Source organism: Alternaria hordeiaustralica, assembly GCF_023758085.1.
Source record: "Alternaria hordeiaustralica strain BMP 2776 chromosome Unknown scaffold_1, whole genome shotgun sequence".
NCBI lineage: Eukaryota > Fungi > Ascomycota > Dothideomycetes > Pleosporales > Pleosporaceae > Alternaria > Alternaria hordeiaustralica.
This window is the reverse complement of record NW_026056773.1, coordinates 207,997-219,682: the sequence shown is the minus strand read 5'-3', so window position 1 is coordinate 219,682 and position 11,686 is coordinate 207,997. Positions and strand designations below refer to the sequence as shown.

The window sequence follows — 11,686 nt, the reverse complement described above, 5'->3', positions numbered from 1 at the left end:
ACTGGACAAGCTCGTGACTAAGCTCCACGAATTCCAAGCCCTCTCGTATGCGTGGGGTGACGACACTCCTACGCACGAGGTCTTCTTGAATGATCTTCCCAGATCAGGCAATGCCGATTCGTCTGATACCGCGCGGATGCACTACGGGAAATACCTCATCCGCGAAAATCTTAATCAAGCACTCCGACGCATCCGTCTTACGAATGACTATATATGGCTTTGGGTTGATTGTCTGTGTATCGAACAAGGAAACGAGGAAGAGAAAAGTCGGCAGATTCCAAAAATGCCTTCAATTTACTCAAGCGCCTGGAATGTTATTGCCTGGCTTGGAGACGACTATCGTGGCGCCAACATCGGGGACGCTGTCCGTCTGGTACCGGATGTACTTGACCTCAATAATCTTGACTGCCACGTCCAAGGGGGATTGATGTTTAGGGATAAGTTCTTCGCGCGCTGGGTAGCTTTCGGTCGCATTCTGCGGCGCCCTTGGTTCAGGCGTCGGTGGGTGATTCAGGAAGTTGCCTGTGCAAGAAGACTATCGGTGCGCATTGCGGATAAAATTCTGAGCTGGTTAGACTTTGCAGATGCCGTAGACCTATTCTCGGACCATTTGGATCAGATGCGGATACGCTTTCGCCATTCGGAATACTACGAAAAAGTAATGACCATCTACGGGAATACTGATAGTTCAGCGGCAGTGGCGCTTATGAGATTCTCGCGCAACGTATTTCAGAAGTCTCCAGATTCATCAATTGCTTCGAGACTAATGAGCCTAGAGTCTCTGGTGCTGACAGCTTCGCCTTTCGCAGTGTCGAATGCTCGAGATACTATCTACGCTCTACTATATCTTGCCAACGACATGCAACAAGTCATTGACACCTCGTCGGGATCTCAGTTGCGACGGATTTTTGCTCCAGATTACTTGAAGCATCCCATCGACATCTTCAAGGATTTTGTCCGTTATAGCATCGCAAAGTCCAAGTCTCTTGATGTGCTCTACCGACAATGGGCTAGTTGGTCGCAACTGACTACTCAACATGACTACCATGAAAGGGTCCTTCCCAGTTGGATCGGCGTCGCGAATGTTGACGAGGTACTCCCAGATCATCAGCGCGACGCGCCTTTGGACGGCTTCCTCGGACCTGTTGGCTCTCAGACGTATCATGCATCTCAAGGGATCGACTTCCAGAAACAGGCAATACCATCCATGATTGACGATATCATACAGCCCAATGGCATCCTGCTGGGTACAGTTGAAATGATTTCGTCCTCGGCTGTCCACAAAGGCTTCCTCGAGGATGACTGGCTGAAAATGCTTGGATGGCGTGGAAGTCTAGACAAAGGCATTGATGATCGGCTCTGGAGAACCCTTGTTGCGAATCGCAATCCAGATGCAAAAACAGCACCCACCTGGTACCGACGCGCATGTGCCTTAGCACTCACACGACTCGACGGCAACAATAACCTAGCTTCGGAAACTCTATCAGCCTCTACCCGGCGGCCGAGCACCTTAATCAACTACCTCAGACGCGTACAAGAAGCTACTGCCAATCGGAAAATCTTTCGTTGTGCAAATTCCGATCTTGGTGCATTGGAGGGCATTGTGGGATTAGGACCTGGGGACATGTCTCAAGAAGACGAAAATCTGCTTTGCATTTTGTACGGATCTTCGGTACCAGCCATACTTCGCGTGATCCCTGGGCCTAATTTGCAAGATGATCATACTCTTCACGTCAAGCTCGTCGGACCCTGTTATGCACATGGGCACATGGAAGGAGAGATATTCGCAGGTATGAGCGAGACGGAAATCAAGAAAAGAACGATAAAGTTCAGCATTCATTGAACTTTGATTGGCTGTATCGATACATGAGCTATTTTACAAATCTCCTCGTACGCAGTAACACGATGAATAGTCGATCCGCTCTACTCCTCATCTGGCTCTCTCACTCACATCTCCTACTTCCATTCCTCCGGCCACTTATCCTTGTCATTACTATAATCCGGCAACTCGACGCTCTTGTTCTCTCCTCCAGTCTCAATCACTCTTGTCTGTGGAAACAATTGCTCTTCGCAAAAGTTCTTCAGACCCTCCTTGTTCTTTATAGCGTACTTTTTGCGCTGGTCAAACGTTCCCAAACTCCTCCATAGCCTGATCTCTTTCACACTCGCGTCCGTCAAGGGGTTCTCGGCAGCCCAGGTCTGAAACGTTTTCCTGTATATACGCTCGAGGTAGCAGCGTGCGATATGCGCCTTCATCGATAGCAGTTTTTCTCCGATATCGTCAAGCAGTGGTTTTTTCACGTTAGATGGAAGTTCCTTAACCCAAAGGAGGAGATCAGACTCTTTCATAACGCGGAAATCCGGGGCTTCGCCTTTGCGCCTCTTCTTTGCCCGTGCATCTGCTTCTGCCTCGGCACGTTTCCGTTTGGTACTCGTGGTCGTATTCTCCGGTTCGTCCTCAACATCAGACTCAGACTCAAACTCTTCCTCCTCAGATTCAGAGAGTCCAACCAGATTTCCAGGGTCGGTATTCTCAGGCTGGGCAACCACGGGCTCAAAGCTCGAATTTACCGAGTTTCGCGCCACTGCTTCGTACACGTAGCTCTTAGGATAAAAACCGGCACTTCCCTTGAAAGAAATATCACCAAGCTCCTTGACGCTCTCGTTCAGCTTCGCAATCACCTCGTCGACCTCTACTTCTTCACGCCCCTGAAAAACTGGGTGTTTCAGCCAAACCTTCATGTCCACGGAAGACAAGTCTTGGAAGCTACTGAAAAGCTTTTGTAGAACAGATTTCCGGCTCCAAGCGTCCATTGGGCGTGTAATATCGGCGATTTTGGACGGAAGCAGATCGACGAACTCTTCAACTTGATTACTTGCCATATGCGTGAAGTTGGCAATTTCTTGGGCAAGCATGTTATTGATCACGAGAATGTTCGGGAGCTCCGGTTGAGGTGGAGCTGGCTGGCTTGAGGCCTTTGGACGGTTCGTAGTTTTCGAGGGGTTTGACGGTTTCGACGTCTTTGAAGGCTTCGAAGTCTTTGCAGGTTTTTGAGATCCTGAAGGCCCTTTAGGTTTTGGTGAACCTTTTCGTCTTGGAGCTGTTCCTTTGGCGGTCGATACAGGCTTGCTAGAGGTCTTCTCGTACTTCTTCTTCATTCGTTCCAATATCTGTTTTGGAGAGGGTCGGATGACCAGTCCGCCATCTTTCGCGTAGACGTCACGTTTGGGAATTTTATCCTCAGAACCTAGCGTAAAGACATTGAGATCACGGATCCAGATACCAGCACGGTCTTTCTCATTTTTGAACGTCCCACCGTGTTTCACGAAGAGGATGGCCCTGTACGTGTAGTCGTTTGATAGTTCGCCAATTCGTGGGTCTTCTCGAATCTCTTTTGTCGCGTGCTTCATGAGCGTGGCGTGGTCGATCGTGGCCCACTGGATTGTTTTCGGATCTGGTTGTGCAACATTAGATGCATCATTAGGGTCGGATGAAGGCTGGCCGGCGTTTGGATCATCACCTGCATCCACTTCCTCGCCGCTTCTCTTCCTCTTCTGTCCATGTGCCTCTCGATGCTCACGAGGCGACCAGTGAAGTGGACTCTCTGCCAGATACGGCAGCTTCTCCATCGCATCACCCTGGTAGTAGTACCAAGTTAACCACCATCTCGCGACCCCCAGGTCTTGCTTCCCAGCTTCTAACATATGAGGATCGCTTGCGCGCCACTCATCGACATCGCTGTCCGTCATATCTGCGAACTCGCCAATGAACATGCGATACAGAAGTCCACGGGCGACATCATAGCGAGTGACACCCACCGCATCTTGTACGACCTTCATCGCAGTAGGATGCAAGTTCTTGACCCAGATATCCACGTCTGCGTTGGACAAAGAAGCGAACAATGGCAGAGCCAGATTCAAGTAAGTCTGGTCTAGACGTTCTGCGATAGTTCCCGATGTCCAGATTTGAGAACGTTCTTGGAACGTGAAAGCATGAGAATGAAGGTAGTCTCTGAGAACCGCCGCGTTTTCGCTCTTGAAGCTACCTTTAAATACGCTGTGAAGCACCGCTCTGGATGTTTGAAGGGCAAGGCTTCTTGAATCGTCGACCTTGAGGAGGTCGTCTTTATATATTGTGTACCACGGTTCCGAACTCTCCATCTTCAGTTGGTCGAATGCGGGTAGGTTGTCCTTGCTGAAGCCTTGAGGGAACTTGTATTCTGGATTCTTGGTGAGAACACCATGCTTCCTTCGCTGGAAGTTGCGCGCAAGGTCGTCCTGGTTGTCTTTGAACGCCTTTACAACTTCATCCAGACGATGTCTGGAGTATGGCTCGCCTTCTTGTAAGTACATCTGGTACTGGGCACGCGAAACTCCTTCGTGCTCGTCTGGCCAGCCATCGTCGTCGCCGTCACTATTGTCATCGTCACTGCCTGGCCTCCTTCTTGAGCTTCTGTTGCCACCTGGTCCAGGCGGGGCCCTCCGATTCGGGTTCAAGGATGCGACCGCATCGCATAGTTGACCAGTACTAGGAAGGCCTAGGATCTTCACAACGCGCACACTCATTTTGTACGGCAATACGTTCTCACCCAAGTTCTTTTCAGCCTCTTTTCGAATAATCTCCTGCATGTCTCTGCGTGTTTGGAGCGAGTTGAACGCCATTTTTTGTGGGTGACGTCTCCTATACCTCGAACTGAACGCGCTATAAAGTCCGCCCGCGTCAGTGAGGAATCTCGGGTTATCCAAGATGTACTTAAGCATGGCGTAGACCCATGGCCCGCATGCTGAGCCTTCGTCACCTCGGTAGCTGTTGTTCTTGGTATCGTGAGGGACGTGTTTCAGTGTGGCTGCCGTGAATGCTCCTCGCTCTAGATCCATAACTTTGTCGTATCCGCAGAGAATCTTCCCGGCGACCCACGCAGGATGTGGTTTATGCATGTTGTGTATGTACCAATGCTTGTTGCGTTTCTGTTTTACGTTTAGGTGGCCGTCTAGCCATCTGGCATCATTTCTCTCCTTGTCGATTACCATGAAACCCCAATGAGTGCCACCGGAAGGAGTCATCTCAGGCTCACTTTCTTGTTGCACTTCCGTGTTGCCATTTGGGTGTCCTTCTTTGTCGGTAACCAGCACCTCAGCTTCTTTGGAAACCTCTTGCCCCCTAGCGACCTGCTCTTCCTCTCCTGTCTCCCCTTGCTCTTTAGCTTTCGCGGCTTTAGCTCTCCATCTCATGATCCTTTTCGCTGTGCCCTCATCGGCCATACCATCTGTCACAGGCACAACAATCCATCGATATTGCTCTTGCTGCATAGCTTCGTAAGTTGGTTTCGATAGAACATTCTGTTTGAATCGATCTTTGTCGTCAATACATAAGCCAACACGAGCAAGCATGGCGCCAGCATTTGTTGGTAGAAAGAGGATATCGGTTCGTTTCTTTTGTACAAGAGTTAACAGGGCCATAGCCAACTCTAACTGGTGACCCTGCATCCAACTATGATGAGGGTCCGTTCTCGCGGTTGCCACGATGTTGATAAAGTCCTCTATGGTGACATCAAAAGGATTCCCCAGATGGCTGTACTCGAGATATTTCCTGTTTAGCCAGTTTCTGATGACAACTTCGTTGGTTTCTGGCACGGGTGCGACTGGTGCAGCAGGTGCCGCAGGAGCTGGAGTACCATCGCCGTTGTCGTTATTGGCCGGCGGGCCTTGTTCGCCGTCGTCAGACATGATTGTCGCACTATGGTTATTTGCTAGTAAATGGCGCCTTCGATTTCACAACGGCTTTGAACATTCGCGAGCATAAGTTGCGCTCGACGAAGATATGTAATGTTCCCCTCAAGTCATCGAACAAAGCCGAAGACACCTGGAAAGAAGATGCGATGCCGAGAACAAAGACGGCGAAATGAACGATAGCGCTCTTTATCGAGTATCAGGCGATACCATCATTGTTCAGTTCTCTTTCATGTCCGTTTTCTCACAGCCACGACGCTGCTTTTGTGCGCAGAGATGTATTCTGCTCGAGAAACAGATTACGCATTACTTGGCCTGGGTGTTAGCGAGATCATGCAACGCGAAAGAGCATAGCAGGGGTAAACACTGTGAATCGTCAATTAAATAGCTAGCTAGATGTTCAATCTGCCATGGAAGTGTCAGCTACAAGACCGAGTCCATGACGGGTATAGACAGATACTGGGAAAGTGGTAAATGCCGATCCATGCTGCCGGTACACCTCATAGTAGCTTTGTCACCCCCGCCTACCTCCATTGTCTTGCCGGCTCTGGCGGCACAACATTCGCCGGATCCGTGAATGGGTTTGCTCGGGCCTCTAGATCCTCCTCCTCCGTCCGTGACCTCGCAGCCTTGGGCTGCTGACTGCTGGGGTTGGGAGTACCATCGATGAAAGTGAGACCGAAGTTGTTCATCGGAACGGGCGTAGCCTGAGCACTGATGCCAGAAGAAGGGAAGTCGCGAAGGTTTTGTTGGGCGGGGGTAAGGGCAGAAGAGCCACTGAGATCGTCTAGTCGCATCGACTGTTGCGCGTCGGTCTTGCGGTTGATGTATGCGGCAGCGAGCGCGAAGCCGAAGTAGATAGCCATGCTGATACTAATTAGCTTATTTCCCCAACATCACCATCCATGTATTATCATAAAACTTACCAAACCGCTCCCAACATGCCCAAAACCTCACAACCCCGTTCAATTCCCTTTGCCCATCTACTCCATCTATCCAACGTGTACATCGTCTTATCGTACTGCCAACACGAATCCCTAGTGAGAGCCACAGTGTGCTCCAAACTATAATCGATCTTGCTACTGGGGAAAGTATTCATCCAAACAGTGCCCAAAGCGACCAGCACGAAGTAGACGGCGAGGCAGGTGGACCAAAGCATGCCAGCACGGTTGGAGATGCGTGCGGAGCGGTAGTGGCTCCGAAGAAGAAGGAGGAGATCGATGACTAGGAGAAGCGGGTTGAAGATCAGGATTGCTATGATCGTGCTGCGAGGATGTTTGGTTAGCATATCCTCATAGATGGGGAAGTACGACAGCAAGACAAAACTTACAAAATCCCTCCCCTTTCCTTCCCACTCAGATACTCGGGCCCCGTCAGCCCCGGGTCCGTACTATTAATCCCAACATCCATTCCATGCCAGAACCTCTCGCGATCCACATTCGCATACAGCACCGGCAACGTCTTCACGTCGCTAGTCAACACAACTCCATACGTATCCCCGTATATCCCATACTTGGTGAAGTCAAAGTTGCTACCAGCATCCACATTCAAGCATTCAACTTCGCTTTGAGGAGAGGCGAGTAGACGGTGGGCCATGGCAACGCACAAGCCGAGTTGCGCGACCGCGAAGAGGATGGAGAGAAAGAGGAGGATGTCGGTCGCGAGGCCGGTGCGAGAAGGCCAGCGGGTTGATCGAGAGTGAGTGAAGAGGGTGAGGCAGGAGCGGGCTTCCTTGAGGGGGTTTGTGCGGGAGGGCGCCATGATGGCGTTGTTGGTGGTGAGAGGTTTGTAGTCTGGTGTCGTTTTTGTTAGTGCTGGGTGACTGAAGTATTTCTCTGAAAATCGAGAGGAGATGGAAGGTGAACAGGACAGGATTATCCATCCCTCAATCTCTCAGGGTCTGTGGTGTCGTCGTCTGGTAGCGGTACAGTGAGTACCGTGGGCGCGACGCCGGAAGCGAGGGGGAGCCATGATACCATCTTCAAATGTCCTGGGGCAAAATGAGCTGATGGCGTCTTCAGGAAGGAACGACGACGATTGCGCTGCCGATAAACCACGTGAGGCGAACGAGGAAAGAGCGACCGGACGGAAAGGTATCAACTTAAATTGGCAGCTACATAGAAACATTGATCGGGCTCGGGGCTTCGCAGGGGGTGTACATGCTTGCGTAAAGCAAAAGGACAAAAAAGGGCTCATGACAGGGTAACAAGGAGATTAAGATCGTGATCAAAAGAGGTATTGCAAGTTGTTTACATGCGGCTGCGATAGGGCCTAGGGACAGCCGGCTGGAAGAGCCTATCCGGCAGCCTGTTTCCATACTGATCGAAGCGGTAGTCCTCCTTTTGTTCAATCCACATCTGCCCAGCAAGTTAGCCTTGTGCTAACAGCTAGAGCTTGCTACCGTAGGGGCGGGGCGGGTAGCCAGCAGTGTTGTAACCACTCACCTCGCGGTCGGCGTAGTTCCTGTCCAACGGCACTGGTTGTGGATTTAGTATTTCTTCGTCGCCAAAGCCCGCGTCTCCTTGGAACCTACGCGAATAGTGCGCTGCACCAATGGGTTGCGGGGCGCCGTATTCGGCGTACGCAGGGGCTCGAGGGCCGTACTGACCTGGGCGTTGGGCGCGCGCGCTGCTCTGCATCCAGGAGTCGCGCTCGGGGAGACGGTCCTCGTACGATTCAGGGCGGCGGCCGAGGGGCTCGGGGAAGCGCGGGTTGTAGGTGCCTTGAGTCTCGATGGGGTACTGAGAGCGGTAGTGATCTTCCTGCTGGTAGCGCTCGTCGTAGTGCGTCTCGTAGCGGCCGTCACGACCTTGTTGCTCGAAGTGGACGTCGTGACGGGGAGCAGGGCCGCGGTCGTCGAAGTGCTGGGGTCCGCGCTGGTGTTCGTCGATGTACACGTCGCGACGCTCTTCGTAGTGAGCTGGGGGCTGACGGTCGCGCTCAACCCAGACATCGCGGTGCTCCTCTACGTGTCGCGGCGGCGCGCCATCACGCTCGACCCAGACATCCCTCTCGATGTGCGTCGTGTGGGTGGGCTGGGCCTGAGGCTGGGGCTGGGGAGGTTCCTGATGGATGTCGATGTCGATGTGCGTCTCCTTGGTGGTCGCCTTGGGCTTCTTGGGCTCTTCGACTGGCTCCAGAGCAGTCAGGTAGCCGATGACCTCGCTCAGACTGGAATGCGCGATGGCGAGCTCCTTCTCCCGGTTCTCGAGCTTCTCCTTCTCGCTGAGCAGCCAGTAGACGCGGTGCCGCATGCCGATGCGGCGGCCGTCCTCGACATCGCCGGCGACGCGTTCCGTGTGCGGCGTGATGTTCTCAAGGGCGCCGCGCACGTCGCGCATGCATCCGTAGACCCACTTTGACTTTTCCGGGTTGGCCTCGAGGATGTCGTGGATCTCGCGGATGGACAGCAGGCGTCGCACTTCATCGAGGTCGGACCGGACGCGGCCAATGATGCGCACGTAGACGGCGTTGGATGGGCCAACGTCGCGGACGCGCTTGGCCTTGGTGAGGAACTCGGCGAGCTTGTAGGCACCCCCAAGGGCACCGGCGGCAGCACCGAGCGTGAGGATCTCTCCTTTAACCATGACGGGCGGTGAGGTGGCAGCTGCTGGGAGCTACCGGCTTGGTGAGGGTGATGTTCAATTGAGTGAAAGGGTGCCTGCGTCTCTGCCTGTACCTGGCGCGAGCATCCCGCGCAGGTTCAACCGGCGTGGAAAGTGGGGATAGGCGCTTTGGTGAGGTGTGAAGAGAGCAGAGTTGTTGTCGCTCAGCTACTCAGGGCAGCATTGACAGGGGCCGTAGCTGTTTAGTGTTATTCGGGGGCTGGGTGCTAGCCACATGGAGGCGCTCTAGCCTGCAGCTCGTCACTCCTCGCGACCAACCCGAGGTCTGAACTCCCCCAGAGCTCCACCCACGAACATGTGGCTTCCATCGCTTGCAACCGACGAGCTGATCGTGTTCGTTGCGGAGATCCAGAGCGGTGAGGACACACGCTGGCCTCGCCCAAAAACTGCGATTTGTCTGCGGTAAACAACATCTCCACGTCTTGTTTACTCCGTCCTGATACGCGCCTGGATCATCCCAGCTCGCCATGTCAGCTCCACTCGACAACGCACCGACCTGCCTGAAACTTGACACTCAAAACCTTGCTTTATTTACCGTATTTCGCAATGAACGCGCGAACTTTGGGGTCGCTCAAACTCAATTCACTGCCCTCTGCATCCAGCAGCTCGCGGTCCTTGTTCTCCAGCTCCAGCTCCATCGCCTTCAACTGCTCGTCCAGTTCCGGGTTTGTCAAGCTAGCCTGGTGGAATGGTGCGTGCTTATATAGCGCACTCAAGATCGCCCTCAGGTCGGTATCTGCTTTGCTTGTTCGTTCGGCAATTACATCATGAGCCGACGTCGCGGTGGACTCGTAGTGACTCTGCAGCTTCTTGCTTCGCTCAAGCTGGGCTTGTTGCAGAGTATCCTGCAGGCTTTCAATGTTGTCGTGACTGAATGATATGCCCGCATAACGAAGCGCGTCTTGCAGTGTCACCGGGAGGTCGAGCGTCGATGTAGGCTTGAGCTTCACCATAGGTGTAAAGGCGGACGTGTCAGACCTCATGCGCTTCAACACCGGCGTTCCAACCGGTGGGTGTGTCTCCGGTATACGCTTCGCTGCCGCTGCTTGGACGTGCGCGAGTGCTTGTTGGAACTCATCAGTGTCCTTCGTACCAGTAGTGACTATGTTGAGGCGTTTGCCCATATACTCGAGGGTTGACAGCACCTGATAAGTTAGCAACAGTCCGATGACACTTGAGAGGTACTCACATAGTTTAGCCAAGCCGTTCGTGCCTGTGTTCTGTCCCTATCCTTGCGCTCCTTCATCTCAGTCATGGGCTTGCGTATCTCATGCTCGACAACCATTTCAGCAACAGATGCGATCTCGGAGTGAAGCTCTTCCAACTCAGCCTGCAGGGCGGCCTTTCTCTCCTTGAGGTCTTCTTCTGTTTCTGCAACGCCGTTCTGGACATTGCCCGATGCGTTGGTGAGAAACACAGTGTCGACGCGAGCTTTGATCTCCGCCGCGCGGAAGGAGATAATAGCCTTGCACCACTGCTCCATCGACTTCTCGTCCTCGCTGACTTCAGGCTCGGTAACAATCTGTGACACCAACTTGGGGAGTCGGCTCAGAATTTGGTCGTCTGATGCTAAGCGCTCTGACAAATAACCTTTGAGTGTTGACTTTTCAGAATCAATCTCTCGTTGGGCGTCAGTCGTCTGCTCCGTAACCGATGCAACGACATCATCAACCTACTTAAGTTAGCAAATACCCATTCATGGCGATTTGAGACTTACAGAGACGTCTAGTCGAGTCTTTTCCTGTCCCTCCTTCCTTCTTCGCTCGTTCCTTGCATGCTCAACATTCAAGTTAGGCTTATCGAGAGCTTCAAGCTTCATTAACGCATCTTTCTGAGTCTCTAAAACTCTGCATTGCTCTTCAATCGCAGTAGTAGAGCTCTTCAGCGATTCGATAGCTGCAGCAATTTCGTGGTCCAAGATAGGTCGGATGGGTTCACCGTCGCTTTCGTACTGGTGTAAGAGACCCTTCTTCTTCAAAGTCTGGTACCTAGAACTCCAATTAGCAAATACCGAAATAATGAGGTTTTGCACTTACAGCTCTAGCTCTTCTTTGCTGAGTAAGGTGTCTTCGTGGAGGTACTCGTCGACCCACGCCGCAGCTTCGTGCTTTGTATCCGTATCCTCGAAACCCAGAAGAATGTTGTCGAGATCTACCTTGAGGCCTCGCTCTTCCACCACATTCAGCAGATGGTGAGCTGCTTGTTCTTCTTCCATACTGCCCACTTCTCAATCGTGTTCTTGCGGTGTGGGTGTTTTGTGGCAGATGCAAAAGCAGTTAGGTCAGCGACATTCGATACGGCGCGCCACACGAGCCACTCGCGCAGTCGCG

General features: G+C 52.6%; 4 protein-coding genes across 4 annotated transcripts; all 4 read right to left on the bottom strand.

The window, feature by feature from the left end:
* Positions 1–1,956: 1,956 nt before the first annotated feature.
* J4E84_000079 (uncharacterized protein) lies at positions 1,957–6,234 on the bottom strand (the record flags this gene model as incomplete). Its single annotated transcript, XM_049382723.1, has 2 exons — positions 1,957–5,737; positions 6,230–6,234. 2 exons carry the CDS (start codon positions 6,232–6,234, stop codon positions 1,957–1,959), a joined length of 3,786 nt encoding a protein of 1,261 aa, XP_049248241.1.
* Positions 6,235–6,254: 20 nt separating this feature from the next.
* Positions 6,255–7,491, bottom strand: J4E84_000078 (uncharacterized protein; the record flags this gene model as incomplete). The annotated part of the gene is made up of 2 exons (XM_049382722.1): positions 6,255–6,597; positions 7,244–7,491. The coding sequence occupies 2 exons, from the start codon at positions 7,489–7,491 to the stop codon at positions 6,255–6,257; spliced, it is 591 nt and encodes a 196-aa protein (XP_049248240.1).
* Positions 7,492–7,979: 488 nt separating this feature from the next.
* J4E84_000077 (uncharacterized protein) lies at positions 7,980–9,317 on the bottom strand (the record flags this gene model as incomplete). The annotated part of the gene is made up of 2 exons (XM_049382721.1): positions 7,980–8,087; positions 8,175–9,317. 2 exons carry the CDS (start codon positions 9,315–9,317, stop codon positions 7,980–7,982), a joined length of 1,251 nt encoding a protein of 416 aa, XP_049248239.1.
* Positions 9,318–9,883: 566 nt separating this feature from the next.
* Positions 9,884–11,571, bottom strand: J4E84_000076 (uncharacterized protein; the record flags this gene model as incomplete). Its single annotated transcript, XM_049382720.1, has 4 exons — positions 9,884–10,501; positions 10,546–11,028; positions 11,074–11,344; positions 11,393–11,571. The coding sequence occupies 4 exons, from the start codon at positions 11,569–11,571 to the stop codon at positions 9,884–9,886; spliced, it is 1,551 nt and encodes a 516-aa protein (XP_049248238.1).
* Between the last annotated feature and the right edge of the window lie 115 nt (positions 11,572–11,686).